This window comes from Antedon mediterranea, chromosome 4 (assembly GCF_964355755.1).
Source record: "Antedon mediterranea chromosome 4, ecAntMedi1.1, whole genome shotgun sequence".
Lineage (NCBI taxonomy): Eukaryota > Metazoa > Echinodermata > Crinoidea > Comatulida > Antedonidae > Antedon > Antedon mediterranea.
Window position 1 is genome coordinate 21,495,770 of NC_092673.1, and position 16,485 is coordinate 21,512,254.

Below are 16,485 nucleotides of genomic sequence, written 5' to 3' on the forward strand. Positions count from 1 at the left end.
AGCCGACTTAAAAAAAAAATCATATCACACCAAATACTTTCTACTTAAGCACCTCAACTAATTACAGTAATACCGTACTTTTTCTACTTATTCCACGCCTCAACAAAGTACTATACTATTCTATACAGTTTCAGTTACTGTACCGTTTCACTAAGCACTGCAACATGGCCCTCCACCTACTGGTAAATCCTGGTACTGACGTACTAAATCCTAAATCATAAATATTTATTATTTGCACCCAGACTTGTAAAATTAGTTGATAGGAAAAAAACGTATAAGGTACAATACAGTAATAGAAAAAGATGTAAAGTATAATTTTAAAATAATTAGATTACAACTTTATTGTCCAATAAAATTAATGGAAAATAATACAGTTATGTTATTTTTATAAATATTCAGGATATAGATGTAGATTTGAAATAAAATAGATGAATTTAATAATTTATTTTTTTTCTGTTACGATAACGTACATACGGTTGACGTAAATCCCGTCACGTCTGTCAACATTTTTAAAGGCCTCGTCGTGAGTGGGTTAATGCGCATGACAATAATGACGTTTTTTTAGCCAGCAATATAATAACAAAAATGGCTGAACAAGAGGAATTAGGCATCTTCTGCTGATGAAATAAACTGCTGTTTGTTGGTTATTTTCCGTAATTATCTGGTCTAGTTCATTTTAGTTGAAAAATGATTATCTTATACTAGGTAAAGGGTATTTTGATAATCGTTCTGGTATTTATAAACCAGTACGTGACTTGTATTTTTGTTTGATAATTTGCTAGTAGGTAGGCTAGGCCTAGCCTGCAGGCCAACGCGGATCATTTAGTACAGTGCGGTCTCGTACAGTGTACGACAGTAGTAGGCAAGGACAGATTGATCCTACTTTAATTGTCGAGTTGATGGACGAAAGGTAATTTTTTCAATGCTTTCTATTATTAAGTAGATAGGCCTACATAGGTCTCTAGCTGAATGACTGAGATATGATTATTAATATTATTATTAGTTTACTTACAAACAATACAAGAACGAAAAAGTGTTACTACACTGTTGTTAGTGTTACTGTTATTAGTAGTAGACCTCTAGGCCTAGATACTGTAGGCTAGTGAGAAATATGAATTAAGTGTAGGTTCCCAACCTATTCACCGAAAATAAAGATTCATTTGTAAATTTAAATATATAGAAGAAATCAAAATTTTGAATTAATAAATAATTCAGAATTTCAGATTAATATTCAAAATTATGAACTTTAAAAGTATTTCAAACAACACAATTTCCTCCTTTTTTTAAGGGTTCCACTAGCAAAGGATAATGTCAGGAAATAGTAATAAATGGACTTGTGAATACTGTACATATATGAACTGGCTCAGTTCAGTTCATTGTACATTATGCCACGCACTTCGACCAGTTCAGTGGATAACACCAACATCTCAAGCATCACTTGTTTCCCAACAAGAGACTATTAGTCTACCTCGGTCACTTTCCCAGTGGCCCTGCAGGGCATGTACATTTCTCAATCGAGCACATCTTACAAAGTGTACAACTTGTTATACACCCCGTGGTTCATTAGCCCCAGCTGTGGATAAAAACAACCGCGCCATCACACGAACTACCTCTATGAACCGTGTCCCCGAAATATGCCAACCATCGAACAATGAACGAAATAGAGCTGGTAATTTGGCCATCAAGAAATGGTCTTGCCATGCATGCACTTATGAAAACTGGCCTAAAGCTAAAATGTGCATCCTATGCCACCACCCTCGACCACGATTACCAGTAGAGTCAAAAGTGAGTTCTTTATCTGTTTCCCGTGGTTCCCCGCCTGAGTCTCCTCCGAGAAGTCCGGATGGCAATATAGAGTTCCAGCAAGTAGGAGCAGCAGCTGCAGCGCCACCACCTATGAGTAACATTGAACATGAAAAACGTGTCAAACAAATACGTAGACGTTTGCGCAAGTCAGACTGGCTATTCCTGAACGCCTGCGTCGGTGTTGTAGACGGTGACACACAGCCTGTAGAAGCCTACCTCAGCTCAGGCGGGGATCCCACCCGACAGCTCACACATGATGAAACCCTTTTCTTGAACAGACCTAGTGCATTTGATGCAGGTCTTACATTAGTTCACCTTGCCATACGTTTTCAAAGGGAAGATCTTTTAGCCGTACTCCTTACAACAGACGTTTCAAGTCATGTTGTCAAGCGACCTCCATCGCAAGTATGTCCAGATCTAGCTGCATGTATACGTAAGGAAATCTCGTCAAATTTACGTCAGCGTAAAGGAGATTTCCCATGTTATTTTGCAACAGATATCGTAACATTTACACTTCCTGGTGGTAAGCACGCTTATTTTGTTTAGTGAACATCTTTCCGAATTAACAAATATAATATTTGAACCAAGTCAAAGTAAAACTGTTTTCATCCCTCACTGTGGGAAACTAGTGCTGTGTGTATGTGGTGCTGTGGCATCTTTATAAAATCATTTGATTAAAAACACATTGTTATATATATAAAATAGAATTTGAAAAAATTTTAAACCTCGCAAAAAGGGACAGTTTCCAATATTGGACCACCAAAGTATTGTGGTTTAACCACCATCATAAATCAATCATTTTTTGCATCATATTTTCACTGACATTTTACACAATTTGTTTTTAGAAATTGAAGAACTACCACTTTCTACTAGAAATCAGTTAATGGACGAACTCCTTGATGGTGATGTACAAAAAGGTATGGTAATAATTTATTTTTTTTATTTTTGAAGAATGAGATAAAACATGACCACAAACAAACATTAAGATGTTGAGGAAAAGGCCTCAGTGATAAATATCTATTTGACATTTTCGTTTGCAACAGATGTCTGCGATTACTACGAATTAAAAAAAATAACTAAAGCATTCATGATCTTGCAACCATTTTTTATTTAAATATTCAGAATTGGAACAAGAGTCCACCATCATTAATTGGAGTTTAGAAATAACAGGCAGGTTAGGCAGTCGTCTCTACGCCCTCTGGAATCGGACAGCTGGTGACTGTCTGCTAGACTCCGCACTTCAAGCTACATGGGGAGTGTTTGATGCTGACTGTGTTTTGCGACGGGCACTTGGTGAGAGCCTGCGAGACTGTTCTATGAAGTAGGTGAACATTCCTTAAAGATGTTATATCTTCTATAACTAAATTTTAAAACTAAATATCTAAAGGTTGCTCAAAAGATACACTGTACTCTACATTTTATAACCAATGAAGCAGAACTGATTTGCTAATTTTCAATGATTGGTGAATGATCAGAAACTGAGTTATGATAAGCAAATTGTGAACCCCTTTTGGTTTGTGTTACTGGATGTACTATGATGGCTGATGTGTGATATATTTTAGTAACTTGTTTGGTCTGTGTTATACTATGTTTTTTTTTTATATATTTATTATTATATTTATGTCAACTTCATCACTGTTTACTTGATGCAATAAAGGAAATAAAATAAATAAATAAAATAAATTTTCATCATGATGTCGTCTGTTGTTGATGATGATGTTGTATAGTGCTTATCCCAAATCAGTCAGATGATAAAGAAACATTCTGAGTAAAGTACTTACAGTTATAACAGTCTTTGGCTTATTCAAAAAGAAATCCACCCTCCTTAAAAATACAATGTTTGTGGTCATAATAGGTTTTATGCTAGATGGAAGGAGTATGAATCTATGCAAGTAGAAAGTATGCACTTTTCTCTGGATGAGGACCAGTGGCTGCAGGATTGGGCACTGATGCTAAGTCGTGCTGGACAACCAGGGGCAGCTTTAGAGCAAACACATATCTTTGTTCTTGCACACATACTGCGTAGGCCCATCATTGTTTATGGGGTGAAATTTATTAAGAGTTTTCGTGGTGAAAATCTAGGATTTGCGAGATTTCAAGGTGAGAAGTACTATTTTTTTCCACATTTTCTCCCAGATTACAAAGATAACTGAATGTTTATGAATATGTGTTGTTTTCTGCATTAAAATATAACACAAAGGCTTCACACAAGCAAATTGACAATATTTAAGCCATTGTACAACCATCTGAAAGGGGATTCACCTTACATAGCCACCATGCGATACCACTAGTGACGTCACACACTGCACTCCTCTGTTGACCTAAAAAAACCACCTCCCATTTTTTAACTTCATATGTTGGCATGTATGTTAACAATCTAAACATTCATTAGATATTTGCATTTATATTGCTGTTGATGGGGAAGTAACTAAACATCCTTGGCCTATAGTATTAACTAATAAGCCTATTTTATGCAATTTAAGCACAAGCTATGAATGCTTTCTTTCAATTGAATTATCATTTATACTACTAGTACTTGGTAATTATGGTGGAATGTTCTCAGACATGTAAAACATTATTTAAATCAGTATTTACACAGACACTTTTAAATGTTTTGGATTCAATTGTAGTACAGTATAGTAGTCAATGTGTTTCAGTAAATTGTATCCAATATGTAGTACTGTTTTAGTACTGTATACATACAATTTGTCAAGTATGTACTTGACCTCTGACATGGGTTTGACTCATAGAACATATTATGATCAATTTTATTCTGTGACTAATAAGCAATAAATAATAAGCTAATTTCTATGACTAATAACAGAGAGAGAAAACAATATTAAAAGTGTATTAAAATACTGTTTTTTTCATATATATGCATGCATACCATGATTGCTTATAAGCTTGTCGTGAGGTATATACCATACCATGTACAGTATTTTAGTGGGCCATACAGTACTGTAGTGGGTCGTACAGTACTGTAGTGGGTCGTACAGTACTGTAGTGGGCTGTACAGTACTGTAGTGGGCCGTACAGTACTGTAGAGGGCCGTACAGTACTGTAGTGGGCCGTACAACCAAGCCTCATATGTGAAAGCGTTAATTTCCCATCCTGCAAATTGAAAGTTGTCCATTAGAGCACTGAATGTTAGAGAATGAGTCACAATTTTCTATGTATTTTATGCAAAGATAATATAAATAAACGGAATTGTTTGCTTGCTGTAGTTACAACAACCAAAACCAAAATTCCTGTAACACTGATATCTTATTGTGAGATTCATTACTATGTCCTAATTTTCCATTTGTGTATGTTTAATAGGTGTCTACCTCCCTCTTCTGTGGGAGCCTAGTTTTTGTTCGAAAAATCCAATAGCACTAGCCTACACTAGAGGGCACTTCTCAGCTCTTGTTGCCATGGAGACGGAAACCGATGATAATATCGGAGCCGGTGCTAACTTAGACACTGAGGATGATGCTTGGACCGTCTGTCTACCATTGTCTGACAGTGATGGAAAGATACTACCTGTTCATTTCATATCGTCCTTACAAGTATGTGCTTCAAATTAGATTATTTTAACAGAAATTCTGTATGACAGAGTATTGTCTGTGTACAGTGGTGTACACAGGTGGCAATGCCCATGGTTTAGCACTCCTACGGATAGACTGGGTAGTTGCATTTAAGCTTCTCAAGCTCTGGAGCCCCTAAACTCTGGGGCCCTGGGTTTAGCTAGTGAGCTCTCATAGCCATCTGTGATTTACCAAAGACTTGGTTTGATAGTGTAGACAGAGCTAGTTTAACCTTAGAGGGTGGGGTAATACTCAAACATGGGATGATTATACTAGAATTGAATTAATGGATTTACCATAACTTTTGTATTTAAATTTAGCCTAAATTAGGGGATGGGATTATACTTGGTCATGTACTGTTATGTAAATTGGTTGAATGCCTGTGTCAAATCAATTCAATTCTTTCAAATTCATTCCACAATTTGTTTTGTTCTACAGTTACCATTAGCCTTTTGCTTACAAATAAAATAAGAATTTTCTATTGATAAAATAAATGCTAATCAAATTTTATTTTAGGTTGGAACAGAAGAAAAGCTTCTTCGTGATTGGTTGGACTGTCGCATGACCTGTGGTGGTAGTCTCGTCGCACAACAGACTCAACCTCGCCGTCTACCTGTAATTGTTGGGCAGATGATTGAAGAATGGTTACAGAAATATCGCCATGCCAACCCACATTGTACTTGATGAAACTTAAGAGGGCACTTTCTTGAAAATGCCATGCTGGCCGTGATGATGCGAATAGTGACTGATCAAATCTAATTAATAACTAAAGAAAAGATCATAAAGTTATTTAGAGATCATGATTTTTGTGTATTGGTACTCAAAATAGACAAAAGAATTTAATAGAATATTAATTTTTTTTCCACCAATTTCTGTATTGCACAACCACCCTAAACGTGTGAATTGTGTGAGGATTTTAATATTACAAAATGCATTTATCTGAAACATTTATATTTTGTTTTTAAACATTTTTATACCATTCCCTAAAAAGCGCAAAACAACAACAAAATATCGGATTTTTTGCAGATGCATCTAGTCTGGCAATTCTTACAATAATTGCTAATTTTGTTTTTATATTAAAGTCAATGCTGTTGTATATGCAACCACTGTTAATTTCCAAGCAGTACTGAACAAAATATCATGTTCTCATTTATTTAATCTAAATGTTAAATAACTTTTAAAATATCATATCTTCTAAAAAGGTGTGTATAGTATTATTATATCTAGGTCAATCATGCTGTAAATAAGAAATCATGATTGATCTATAAATAGATTTGTTTTTAACACATCCAACAAAAAGGTAATTTCACAAAATATTGAATTTGAATTGTGAAGATTTAATTATCTTAAAGCAGTTTAGGAATGTATATGTTTCATCATTGCTGATTACAAGATAGTATCAACGAAAAATAATTACCGAAAAAAATTCAATTTCATACACTACAACTATTGTGCTCATAATTTTACCACCTGGTAAAATTAAATCAGTATTTAAATAATTTACTTATTATTATTAATACAAAACCTTTCAAAGACTTTTTTGAAGTAAGATGTGTTGATGTTTCTGTCTGGTTGCTTTCTCTTGTCATGGTTATACTTGCTTCATATGACTGTACTGCAAAATGGCAAGAAAATATCTAGATAACTAAAAAACAACCTAAACAATCTCTCTTGGTTATTGTGCATTAATATCTGAGGTTTTAGTTATATTTGGTACGTTATTTTGTGATTTTTGCGGTTGTATGGGGTAAGTAAAAGCCATGGATTAGACGACCGTGGTTGTTGCGCTTGTTGCTTGCCTATATAAGTACTTGTACATCATTTTGTGGGATTTTTCAAAACTTATGTCAGTATTTTTGTTGGTACTTTGAGTTACCATTGCATTTTACAAACATCAAAATATATAAAATGAAATATTCGTTTTATTTAATGTCTTTTTCTAATACATTTTGTCCATGGGTGGGACATGTGATAATTTGACCTAGTATGTTCAGTATTTTCATGTATCAAAGGTATTAATTAAATAACACAGCAAATTTATGTAAACAGTACAAATTTTAGAGAGACGGGACAAAATTGAACTCATTGCAGTTCCATGTTTGTTTCTGGATTCAAACCAGAACCCTTGTTAGCACAGGAAAGTTGATAATGATTTCATTTAAAGCAATTCTGTTGACCTTTAAGTATGTTTTAAGTTCTGTTATATATTATATATATTAATATTTTATTCAGTTTGTATCTAAGGGTTGTTAAATTGATTTTACAAGTGTGTGTAATTTAAAGAACAAATCTGGAATGGTGCTTCAGCTATATTTAAGCAGTCTCTATTTGGTTGATTGTTTGTAATGAGTAGCTTATTACATCGTTTTCCACAGTTGAAGGAAGGGGTGTTCGAGCAAACCCCATTCGAGCAAACCCTATTTTTCTAGAAATACCCTTTTAAACCGAAAGATCTAAAACGAAAGTGATTGTAAATAAGACTCATGTTATTTGCCACTTTTGTGTAAAAACGAGCCTGGCAGGATTATGGGAAAACAGGGTGCAAAAATTCCCATTGCCCCCTGACACTCATTAAATGAGAGAGAAACTGGTATTTCTCCTATCCCATATTCACATTTATTTATATGATTTTTGAAACAGAAGAGAGTAAGTAGCCTACCATACTTTTTTTGTAATAATTACCATAGTTATCTTGATAAATGAAAGATGGTATGATTTCAATTTTATTTTTATTATTAGTTTTATTATTAAAACACTAAAAGGTTTTTCACAACTCATGAAGCAGCGCAATTATATTGTAATTCTAATAATGATGAAAATGGTAGAATCCAATATGCGCAATAAAATATAACTGATGGAATATTTAACACCTTAGAAGAATTTATTCAAAAATTCATTTTTTTTTCATTTACTAAATTATTATGCATGTTCTCTCTCCCGATAAAGTTAACATGAGGTTTATGGCAGATTAAAACTGTTAAATTTGATAAAAATGTGAATGAATTCCTAGAATTGATTGAATTCCTAGAATTGATTGAATTATTCCCTTGTTGTCCCTTTACTCCCCTCCTCCTTTTTTAGTATGTCTGCAGTGCTAAATTAAATGATTTTTTAAATAGAAAAACGAGTCACTGAAATAACAATAGTATAACATTTTGAATTATAAATGACACATAACATAGTTACATATAAATATTAAAACACTATTGTCTTGCAGATTTACTGTATTGTTTTTAAAAAAGTTGATTTAGTTTGAGTAAACGGACACGTGTAGGAACTTGCTAAAGGGGATTGTTAAAATCAGATTGGTTTTATATTTACAACTAACCTACACTTATTACTATATTCTAATGGAACCTAATTACAGTTTTATATACAGAGAGTAACTACTGTACCACATACTCATGTGTACAGTACAGTATCCATTAAATTGCTAGAATTAAAATCAGACAAGAAAATCTTTTTGTGAAGCAGATCATTTTGTTGGAATTAAAATTCTGTGGTTAAATATGGTTCGTTAGGTTTAGATAATAAATAGTGTGCATCATGGAATGTGTTTATACTGTATCATAACAATAAATGAAAATGTCCTCCACCCAAGTTTTTGTTTTTACATTAAGAATTTAATTTGAATCAAAATATCATAACAGTAATACATTTTTTCAGATTGACTTTAAAGCTGTTCAGTGGCCCACATTTTACTCTGTTGCTTGCAAGTAACTTTTACATAAATATGTATTGCTCAAGTCAGAACACTAGGCCTATAACACAATACCCTTCAGCCTGCAATTCTATGTTATTTTTTAAATTTATAAACACTATAAACATTGAATTTTTTGCATAAATTAAAATATTCAGTGAGTGGGTTCACTTTTAACAGATGCTCAATAAAAGGAAGATTAAATTATGCTTTGTATGACTATTTGTAAGTTTTATTACAATTTGTATTATTTATGATTAAAAAAAACCAAAGACATTTTGTAATGTCGTCTGCTGCTTTTTGCTCTTAATTAACATTTAGCCAATCACAGTTTACGTCAGTTAAATTGTTGCCACGTGATAATTTTCAGCCAATTACGTTCTTTCTTCTTCGAGTTGTTGTCTTGCAAGTCAATATGGCGCGAGCCAATTTTTAAGAAAATACTGTCAAAACATTAACATTTGTCGATGTAATTAGCGTATCCTTTATATCCTGTGGAGACACAATTGTAACAGTTCAATACATAATTTATTGATTAATATTTCAGGTAAGAATTTATGAAAATATGTGTAATTACATTATAATAAAACCCAATACAAACATGTGGGTCTATCCGCTTTTTTGTGTGATGCGAGGCTAGCTAGGCAAGCAGCAGTCCAGTGCTTAAAAGCAAGTTGTTCCCCGGCGGAATATTCATCCTCGCCGGTATAGATGTTAACGTGGATAGTTAGCGAAGTCTAGGCCTATAGTAGGTAGATTTTGTGATTTAAATGATTACATTATTAATAGGCTAATGTTATACCTTATATATAGGCTTATGATATTATTATCCTATCTGCTATCAATACATTTATGAATCACTCGATTTAAAACAAAAATTTTATTTTTAATACATTATTTCGTATTAGACATAGGGGGCGCCCTAGCTTTAGTAGTTGCAGATAGCAATAATTTTAGGCCCACATAATAATATAGCAGCATATTCTAAACCTATACTCTAGTCTAGGCCGACAATAAACAAATAAATAATATGATACGTTCAAATTGTTTACAAATGACGTGCTGATGATTACGATTACCATGTTTGTGGGGTTTTTTTTGTCTTAGGTGCAGAAACAAGAAGAGTCATGGATAAAAAATCTGACTTGTTCAAAGATTTAGGACGACCTACCTTAAGAGGGGTAAAGAAATGTCCAAACTGTGGTACATACAATGGAATAAGAGGATTGAGCTGCAAGAATAAAGCCTGTAATATGACTCTGAAGGGGAGCGGACGTAAGAGTGGACACAGTGCTGATGCGGTTAAAGTCATTACTGGCTCAACGGTTCAAGTATTTTCTGTTCGTCTACGTGATCGTGGTCCAGACTACAGAGGGTTTGTGCAGTTGCCGTTAAAACAGGAATTAGCAGGGCAGGCTCATAATCTAGAAGCCTGGAATAACCTAGTTGCACAGAGTGCTCGTTGTTTTGTCGAGACATGTCCTAAGCCTCCTATAATGATAAACCAGTTGCATACACTGCCTCCTCCATGTCCTCATATACGCTTAGCATTGGACTGTGAAGCCGAGGCTTCACCCCTGACTCTTAAGAACTCAGTTTTAAATGCATTACCAGTATCTAACGAAATAAAGCAGGCTATATGGTTGCTGGCGACAGAAACTACTGGCCCACTTGTTCAGCGTGTTACTAAAAACGTAATGGTAGTTAAATGTAAACCAAATCCTAAGCAGCCTCTTGGTTTCTTACATTTTTCGTTCACCTCATGTACTCATAAAAAGAGCGGAGTCACTGAACATCGATTTCAGTGCATGTGCAAACCGTTTAAGAACTTCTTTAAGAATTTGGTTGGAGGTGAGGACCAGCGAAGAAGATGCGTACATTTTTATGCGTGTATTTGTGCATTTGCGAGTGATGATACATTAGCCAAAGAATTTGAATATTATATTCATTTAGATACAACAGGTAAGCAATGCTACAATATTATTTTTAATATTACTGTATTTATTATTATATGATATATAAAAAGTATTCATCAAAACGGGATATAAATCACTACTATCATAACTATAATAAACATTGATGTATTGAAAACTATGCACATGCCTAAAGGCCAATTTACACAGACGAGCAGTAACGGTAAGCGGTAATTGTAAGCGAAAAACTGTGTGGCTTTTCCCATTTACACAGCGCGCGGAGTTCGCGAACGGAGTGGTGGAAAGTAGGTGCGTGTAGGCCTCCAGGCTAATACATGTTACAGTCACTGCTGGCCTGGATGTGACTGACTGTCAGTAGGCCTAGCACACACAGACCTGAGTTTTAGAGGGACTTGTTGCCTAATAACGTACTAAAATGTATATTTTCTTTTCACTATCCTTATACGAATTCATTAGTCGCGTCGTATGTGTTTGTATTTCTGAATAAAAAGAAGTTGCAAACTAGGCTAGGCCTACTACGGCACTCGTATTTATTGTCGTCTTTCACTCGACGGACGCAACAAAAAATTGTTGATAGATTACGTCATTTCAATCATGTCGTTGGTTGGCCAGAATCCATAATTACCGCGCGGTATTTTCACAAAATCGAATCTGTTTCGATCCTGAGCGGATTTCCGCTCATCCGCTCCGCGTTCTGTGTAAATGGTCATAAGAAATAACATAGATTCTATTTTTGCGTTTTCCGCTCAACTTTACCGCTTACCGTTACCGCTCGTCTGTGTGAATTGGCCTTAATGCATGGAGGTGGCACCTCTAATATTTATATAAACACTATATAAAGCATGTAAAAAAAAAATATTTACTCATTATTATATAACTCTGCTTAGATGTTTTTTATGTGTAAAATTTGTTTTGTACTTGTTTAGGGCCAGTAACATCTGAGGAACAAGTGATCCAAACTACAATAGTAATAGAGGAGGATACGATGACAACTACAACAGGTGCAAAAAGAAAGAGGAAGGATGACACCCTGGGTAACAATCATTTTATTGTTTTTTTATACTATACAAAAACAAAAAGCACAGACAAAAACCAACAAAAGATGTAATCATTAGCATATTACTAGGGAGCAATTTTTGTTTTCGTACATAAGTTGGGGACACCTTACAGTATGTGAAACTACTTCCTAAATACTGTACAACTAAACCTAACCCTCTAAATAATCTCTGTCACTATAAAGTAAAAAAAAGTTGGTCATTGGATTCGAACCCCATGTTTATTTTGTGACGTTTCATGAGCGGTCCCCAACTTACTGTATATGTACGAAAAGAAATGTCGCTACCAGGGATGTGGTGGGAGCTTGCTTATGTGGACAATACAGAAACAACTTGTGGTTCTTTATCCTACATGCCTACCCCTCCCAGCATTTTGGTTCACATTGCTTAACTCCGTAATCTTTTACCTATTTCAATTACAGTTCAAGCAAGCAGTGCATTATTAACCCTTCATGATGGAGCTAACACAAATTCAAACGTGAAGCGGACACCCAATAAAAAACCTCCGCCGCAAACCAGTCCCTCAATGGCTACTGTTGTGAATCTAGAGGGCGCTATTCCTGTTATAACGTTCTTAGATTGGCTTGGAAGCGTTACAGAAAGAATTAATCAAACAATGCACTTTCAATTTGATGGTAAGGGTTTATCATGTGACTCACAATTGTCCAATTAAATGACAGGAATCTATTTAGGTGATAAGTGTTATTTGATATACCTGAATAATATAGAGTATCATGGTGTGACGTCACAATGATAGAGGGCGCTGCATGGTTGCTAGCCAACCAAAAAATGTGTTCAACGCTACTATGTTGATAAACTGTAATGATCTGTATTTCCTTTAAATTATGTTATCTTAGCTTGATTTTTTTTAACTTAAACTGTAGTTGAAGAATAAATAAATTATTAAAAACAAATATTTAGTGATCTTTTAAAATTTTAGTTTGTTTTTATTGAATATTATTAAGTTTTAAAATGACTACTTCAATAAGCCTATTCCAAACCATTGGTGACGTTGGAGTCACTCAGGCAGGTTAAACGCATTTTTGGTTGCGCTACGCCACGCACCACCACCTACCATCGTGACGTCAGCACCGTGATACTCTATAGTATTATGAATATGCACTTTGCAACATATTGTTAATTCATACCTTATACTTCTTTTAATAATTTTTCTACGTATTAAATTTGAAATTTTTAATTTTAAAGGAAATCCAGAACCTCTTGTATTTCATGTACCTCAGGTGTTTTTTGACTGCCTTCAACAACGAATATCCGCAGGCAGTAAAAAGCGCCGCCTACCAAACTCAACAACAGCTTTCATGCGCAAGGACGCACTTCCACTTGGCACATTCTCTAAGTACACTTGGCATATAACTAGTATTCTTCATGTAAAGTCCATCTTTGAAACTGCTGAGGTAAACAATACAAAGCTTTTATATAATACAATACATTTAATATTCTTTGAAAAATGTTTTCATCTGGTTCTATCTGTATTAACTATCTGTATATAAATTGTTTACCAGATGAAGACTTGTTGGAAACATTGTTAATTAATTAACTCATAAATTGTTTAACGTAAAGAATTTATTTCCCATGCTATTTGCAAATAACAACCTATATACACCAAACTATTACCTTTTTAATTTTGGTACAGTACATTCAGACTCTACCCACAAATAGTTACTTTTCCTGAAATTGCCCCATTTTTAAGATGGTCTTGTTTCTGTGTTAAATTTTTCTTTTTACAGTCTTTGTTTATGCGTGGGATCTCAAGTAAGCCAAAAAAGGCTTTAAGGCTTTAAAAGAAAGTTAGATTCAGTCTGACATCCAAGTAGACAACTTTCTCCTCAAAAGATTACATTTATTATATTTGTTTTTCCAGATGCCTCTGGATATTACAAGAAGTTTTGTTCAGGATCGTGATGGGAAATATCTCTTACATGTAACACCTAAAATGGATGTGGAAACTATAGCAGAGTCATTCCGTAAAGCAGATGGACAAGTTGCAATTAAACCTTGCGAATTGAAAACCTACCTTAAAGTTGGTAAGTATAATGCTCTGTCTACACTATCAAATTTTATGTTACAAAAAAAATGTGATGTATAGACATGATGATGTCATATCACTACCATATTTGGGCATATCACTACCGTATTTGGACACATCACACATTGAACAATCTAGACACCATACAGGTTTCTTCAAATTCCCATTAGGCTGGTTCCACCAGACATGGCTGAGTGGAGCATCACATGTTAAGCAACACCCAATCAAAGAGTTAAATAATTGTGCACAACAATGGTCTGACATGTCACCTAGGCTAGGCCTATTTGAACTAGCATTGCCTGCTAGCCAGGCGCATAGGAGCAAGGCCAAGATGAACATGAACAGTTTGTACTTCTTTGGAAATCATCCACATATCTGATGGGAACCGATCTTTGTGAATAAGTTTTTCCATTATATCTTAAATTATTATTGTATAATTTTTTTTATATTGTATTTCAGGTAACACATCGCCTGACCAAAAGGAACCAACACCATTTGTCATTGAATGGATTCCAGATATTCTACCAAAGTCTAAGATAGGAGAGTTACGAATAAAATTTGAATATGGACACCTTCGTAACGGTCATGTTGAACATAGATTGCCTCTCCCAGTCGAGCAAGTTGTCTAAAAATGTCCAGCAATCCTGTGCGGTAGATTGAATATGTTACTTGTTGTATTTTGAGACTCTTTAAATGTATCTCAGGTTTTTGTTTGTTTTTTTTATATTGATTTAGATAACAAATGACTTAATTATAGTCGTTGACAATGTCTGCAATAGCAGACAGTCATTTCATAATGAATTTTAAATAGAATAGATGACATTACCACAAGTGAAGTCTATGTTTCGTCTGGTGTGGCTGAACTTCTTTATGAGAAGTACAATACAATTCTGAAGAGAAGTTACAACACAGTTCAGTAACTAAAACATTCAAACTCCATGAATTGAATTTGTATCTATGAGATAAAGAAGTTGATGATAATTCATTTTGAAAAAAAAAAAATAATTTAATTCATTTGTAGTGAGGCTGTAGCTTGGTGATTAACATGCTTGCCTTCCAATCCCAGGGTCTGGAGTTCAATCCTGTTCTAATGCTAGGGTTGTAACTCACGACTCTTTCAACTCCCTAAGCCTCAAATGAGACTTTATAATAAGCACAATGAATTATAAAATAGTTTATTCATCCTGTAATTTGCTGTTGGATGCATATGAAACTAGAAAGCCACTCCGAGAGTGCATACCTCCGCCTATTGTAAAATTCTCCTACATAAGATTTCTCCGGTAAAAAAAAAATATATATGTATTTGTGTGTGTCTTAATGCTGTTTGTGATTTAGGCTAATTTCATTACAAGCATTTGTATGCGCGAGTTTTGTGTAATGGTTATGTAACAAGCCTTTCAATTAACAATAGCTTCAGTCGACTAACAATAGAACAGCAACGCGAAAATCAAACGAGTGAATTTGAAAAGAAATAGGTTTTTTAAACTACTCGCATTAAAAAACGTGCACTTTAAATCAAATTATGTTTTAAAATTACAAATCGCAAATTATAACTCTTGCCTCATGTTAAAAAATGAAGTTTTTTGGACAAGTAGTTCTCGAGAAAATGCAATTTCAGTTTACTTGTTACTTTAAGACTGCTCGCCGGCTTTTGAAAAATTCTGTCCTATCTTTTAACACTAGCAGGTCTAAAAAAGTATACTAAAAAGTGGTCCAGAATTGGGACTGTGGTCCCAAATGGTCCCATAATTTAATGGAATGGTCCTTGACCACATATCTATATGTCTATTCATTTTGGTAAAGATCTTGTAATTACTTTTTGAGTAATCCTGCTAACAAACAAACTAGCCTTCGCGCATAGCGCGATACTTGGCCAAATAAAAATTGGCCTCCTGACATTGACCCAATTTTCACCAAAAGTGTATGTCTTATGCTGTGTGATTTAGGCTAATTTCACTACTATCATGTGTATACGAGTTTGGTGTACAGGTTATGTAACCAGCCTTTCAACGAACAATAGCTTTAGTCGGCTAACAATAGAACAGCACGCGGAAAAAACACACGGGTGAATTTGAAAAGAAATAGGTTTTGTAAACTACTCGCATCAAAAAACCTGTACATTAAATCTAATTATGTTTTAAAATTACAAATCACAAATTATAACACTTGCCTCTTGTACAAAAATGAAGTTTTTTGGACAAGTAGTTCTCGAGAAAATGCAATTTTAGTTTACTTGTTAATTTAAGACTGCTCACCGGATTTTGATAATTCTGTCCAATCTTTTAACACTAGCAGGTCTGAACACAATTTTTAAAAGTGGTCCAGAATTGGGACCGTGGTCCAGATTTTAACCAAAATTTGGCAGTGTCGTCCTTGC

At 34.4% G+C, this 16,485-nt stretch overlaps 2 protein-coding genes across 5 annotated transcripts; both read left to right on the forward strand.

Annotated features, from left to right (window-relative positions):
- The first annotated feature begins 571 nt into the window (after positions 1–571).
- Positions 572–9,265, forward strand: LOC140046874 (ubiquitin thioesterase zranb1-B-like). Of its 4 annotated transcripts, XM_072091612.1 has the most exons (8): positions 623–653; positions 783–910; positions 1,289–2,329; positions 2,652–2,723; positions 2,929–3,127; positions 3,662–3,906; positions 5,125–5,354; positions 5,889–9,265. In XM_072091612.1, the coding sequence occupies exons 3-8, from the start codon at positions 1,309–1,311 to the stop codon at positions 6,054–6,056; spliced, it is 1,935 nt and encodes a 644-aa protein (XP_071947713.1). In that variant the 5' UTR covers positions 623–653; positions 783–910; positions 1,289–1,308; the 3' UTR covers positions 6,057–9,265. The 4 variants fall into 4 exon arrangements, with proteins under 4 accessions (XP_071947715.1, XP_071947712.1, XP_071947714.1 ...); XM_072091614.1 differs by lacking the exon at positions 783–910 and having other exon boundaries at positions 572–653; XM_072091611.1 differs by having other exon boundaries at positions 580–910.
- Positions 9,266–9,449: 184 nt separating this feature from the next.
- Positions 9,450–15,951, forward strand: LOC140046875 (uncharacterized protein C2orf42 homolog). Its single transcript, XM_072091615.1, has 7 exons — positions 9,450–9,619; positions 10,180–11,034; positions 11,933–12,040; positions 12,484–12,696; positions 13,268–13,476; positions 13,944–14,106; positions 14,568–15,951. Exons 2-7 carry the CDS (start codon positions 10,200–10,202, stop codon positions 14,735–14,737), a joined length of 1,698 nt encoding a protein of 565 aa, XP_071947716.1. The 5' UTR covers positions 9,450–9,619; positions 10,180–10,199; the 3' UTR covers positions 14,738–15,951.
- Positions 15,952–16,485: the final 534 nt, after the last annotated feature.

Bases quoted from the DNA above. Each gene is read 5' to 3' on its own strand.
- LOC140046874 (XM_072091614.1), top strand. From the start codon at position 1,309: ATGTCAGGAAATAGTAATAAATGGACTTGTGAATACTGTACATATATG. The intron at 2,330-2,651 runs GTAAGCACGCTT...ATTTGTTTTTAG, and splicing joins AACATTTACACTTCCTGGTG to AAATTGAAGAACTACCACTT. The intron at 2,724-2,928 runs GTATGGTAATAA...TTAAATATTCAG, and splicing joins TGATGGTGATGTACAAAAAG to AATTGGAACAAGAGTCCACC.
- LOC140046875 (XM_072091615.1), top strand. From the start codon at position 10,200: ATGGATAAAAAATCTGACTTGTTCAAAGATTTAGGACGACCTACCTTA. The intron at 12,041-12,483 runs GTAACAATCATT...TTTCAATTACAG, and splicing joins GAGGAAGGATGACACCCTGG to TTCAAGCAAGCAGTGCATTA. The intron at 14,107-14,567 runs GTAAGTATAATG...ATTGTATTTCAG, and splicing joins GAAAACCTACCTTAAAGTTG to GTAACACATCGCCTGACCAA.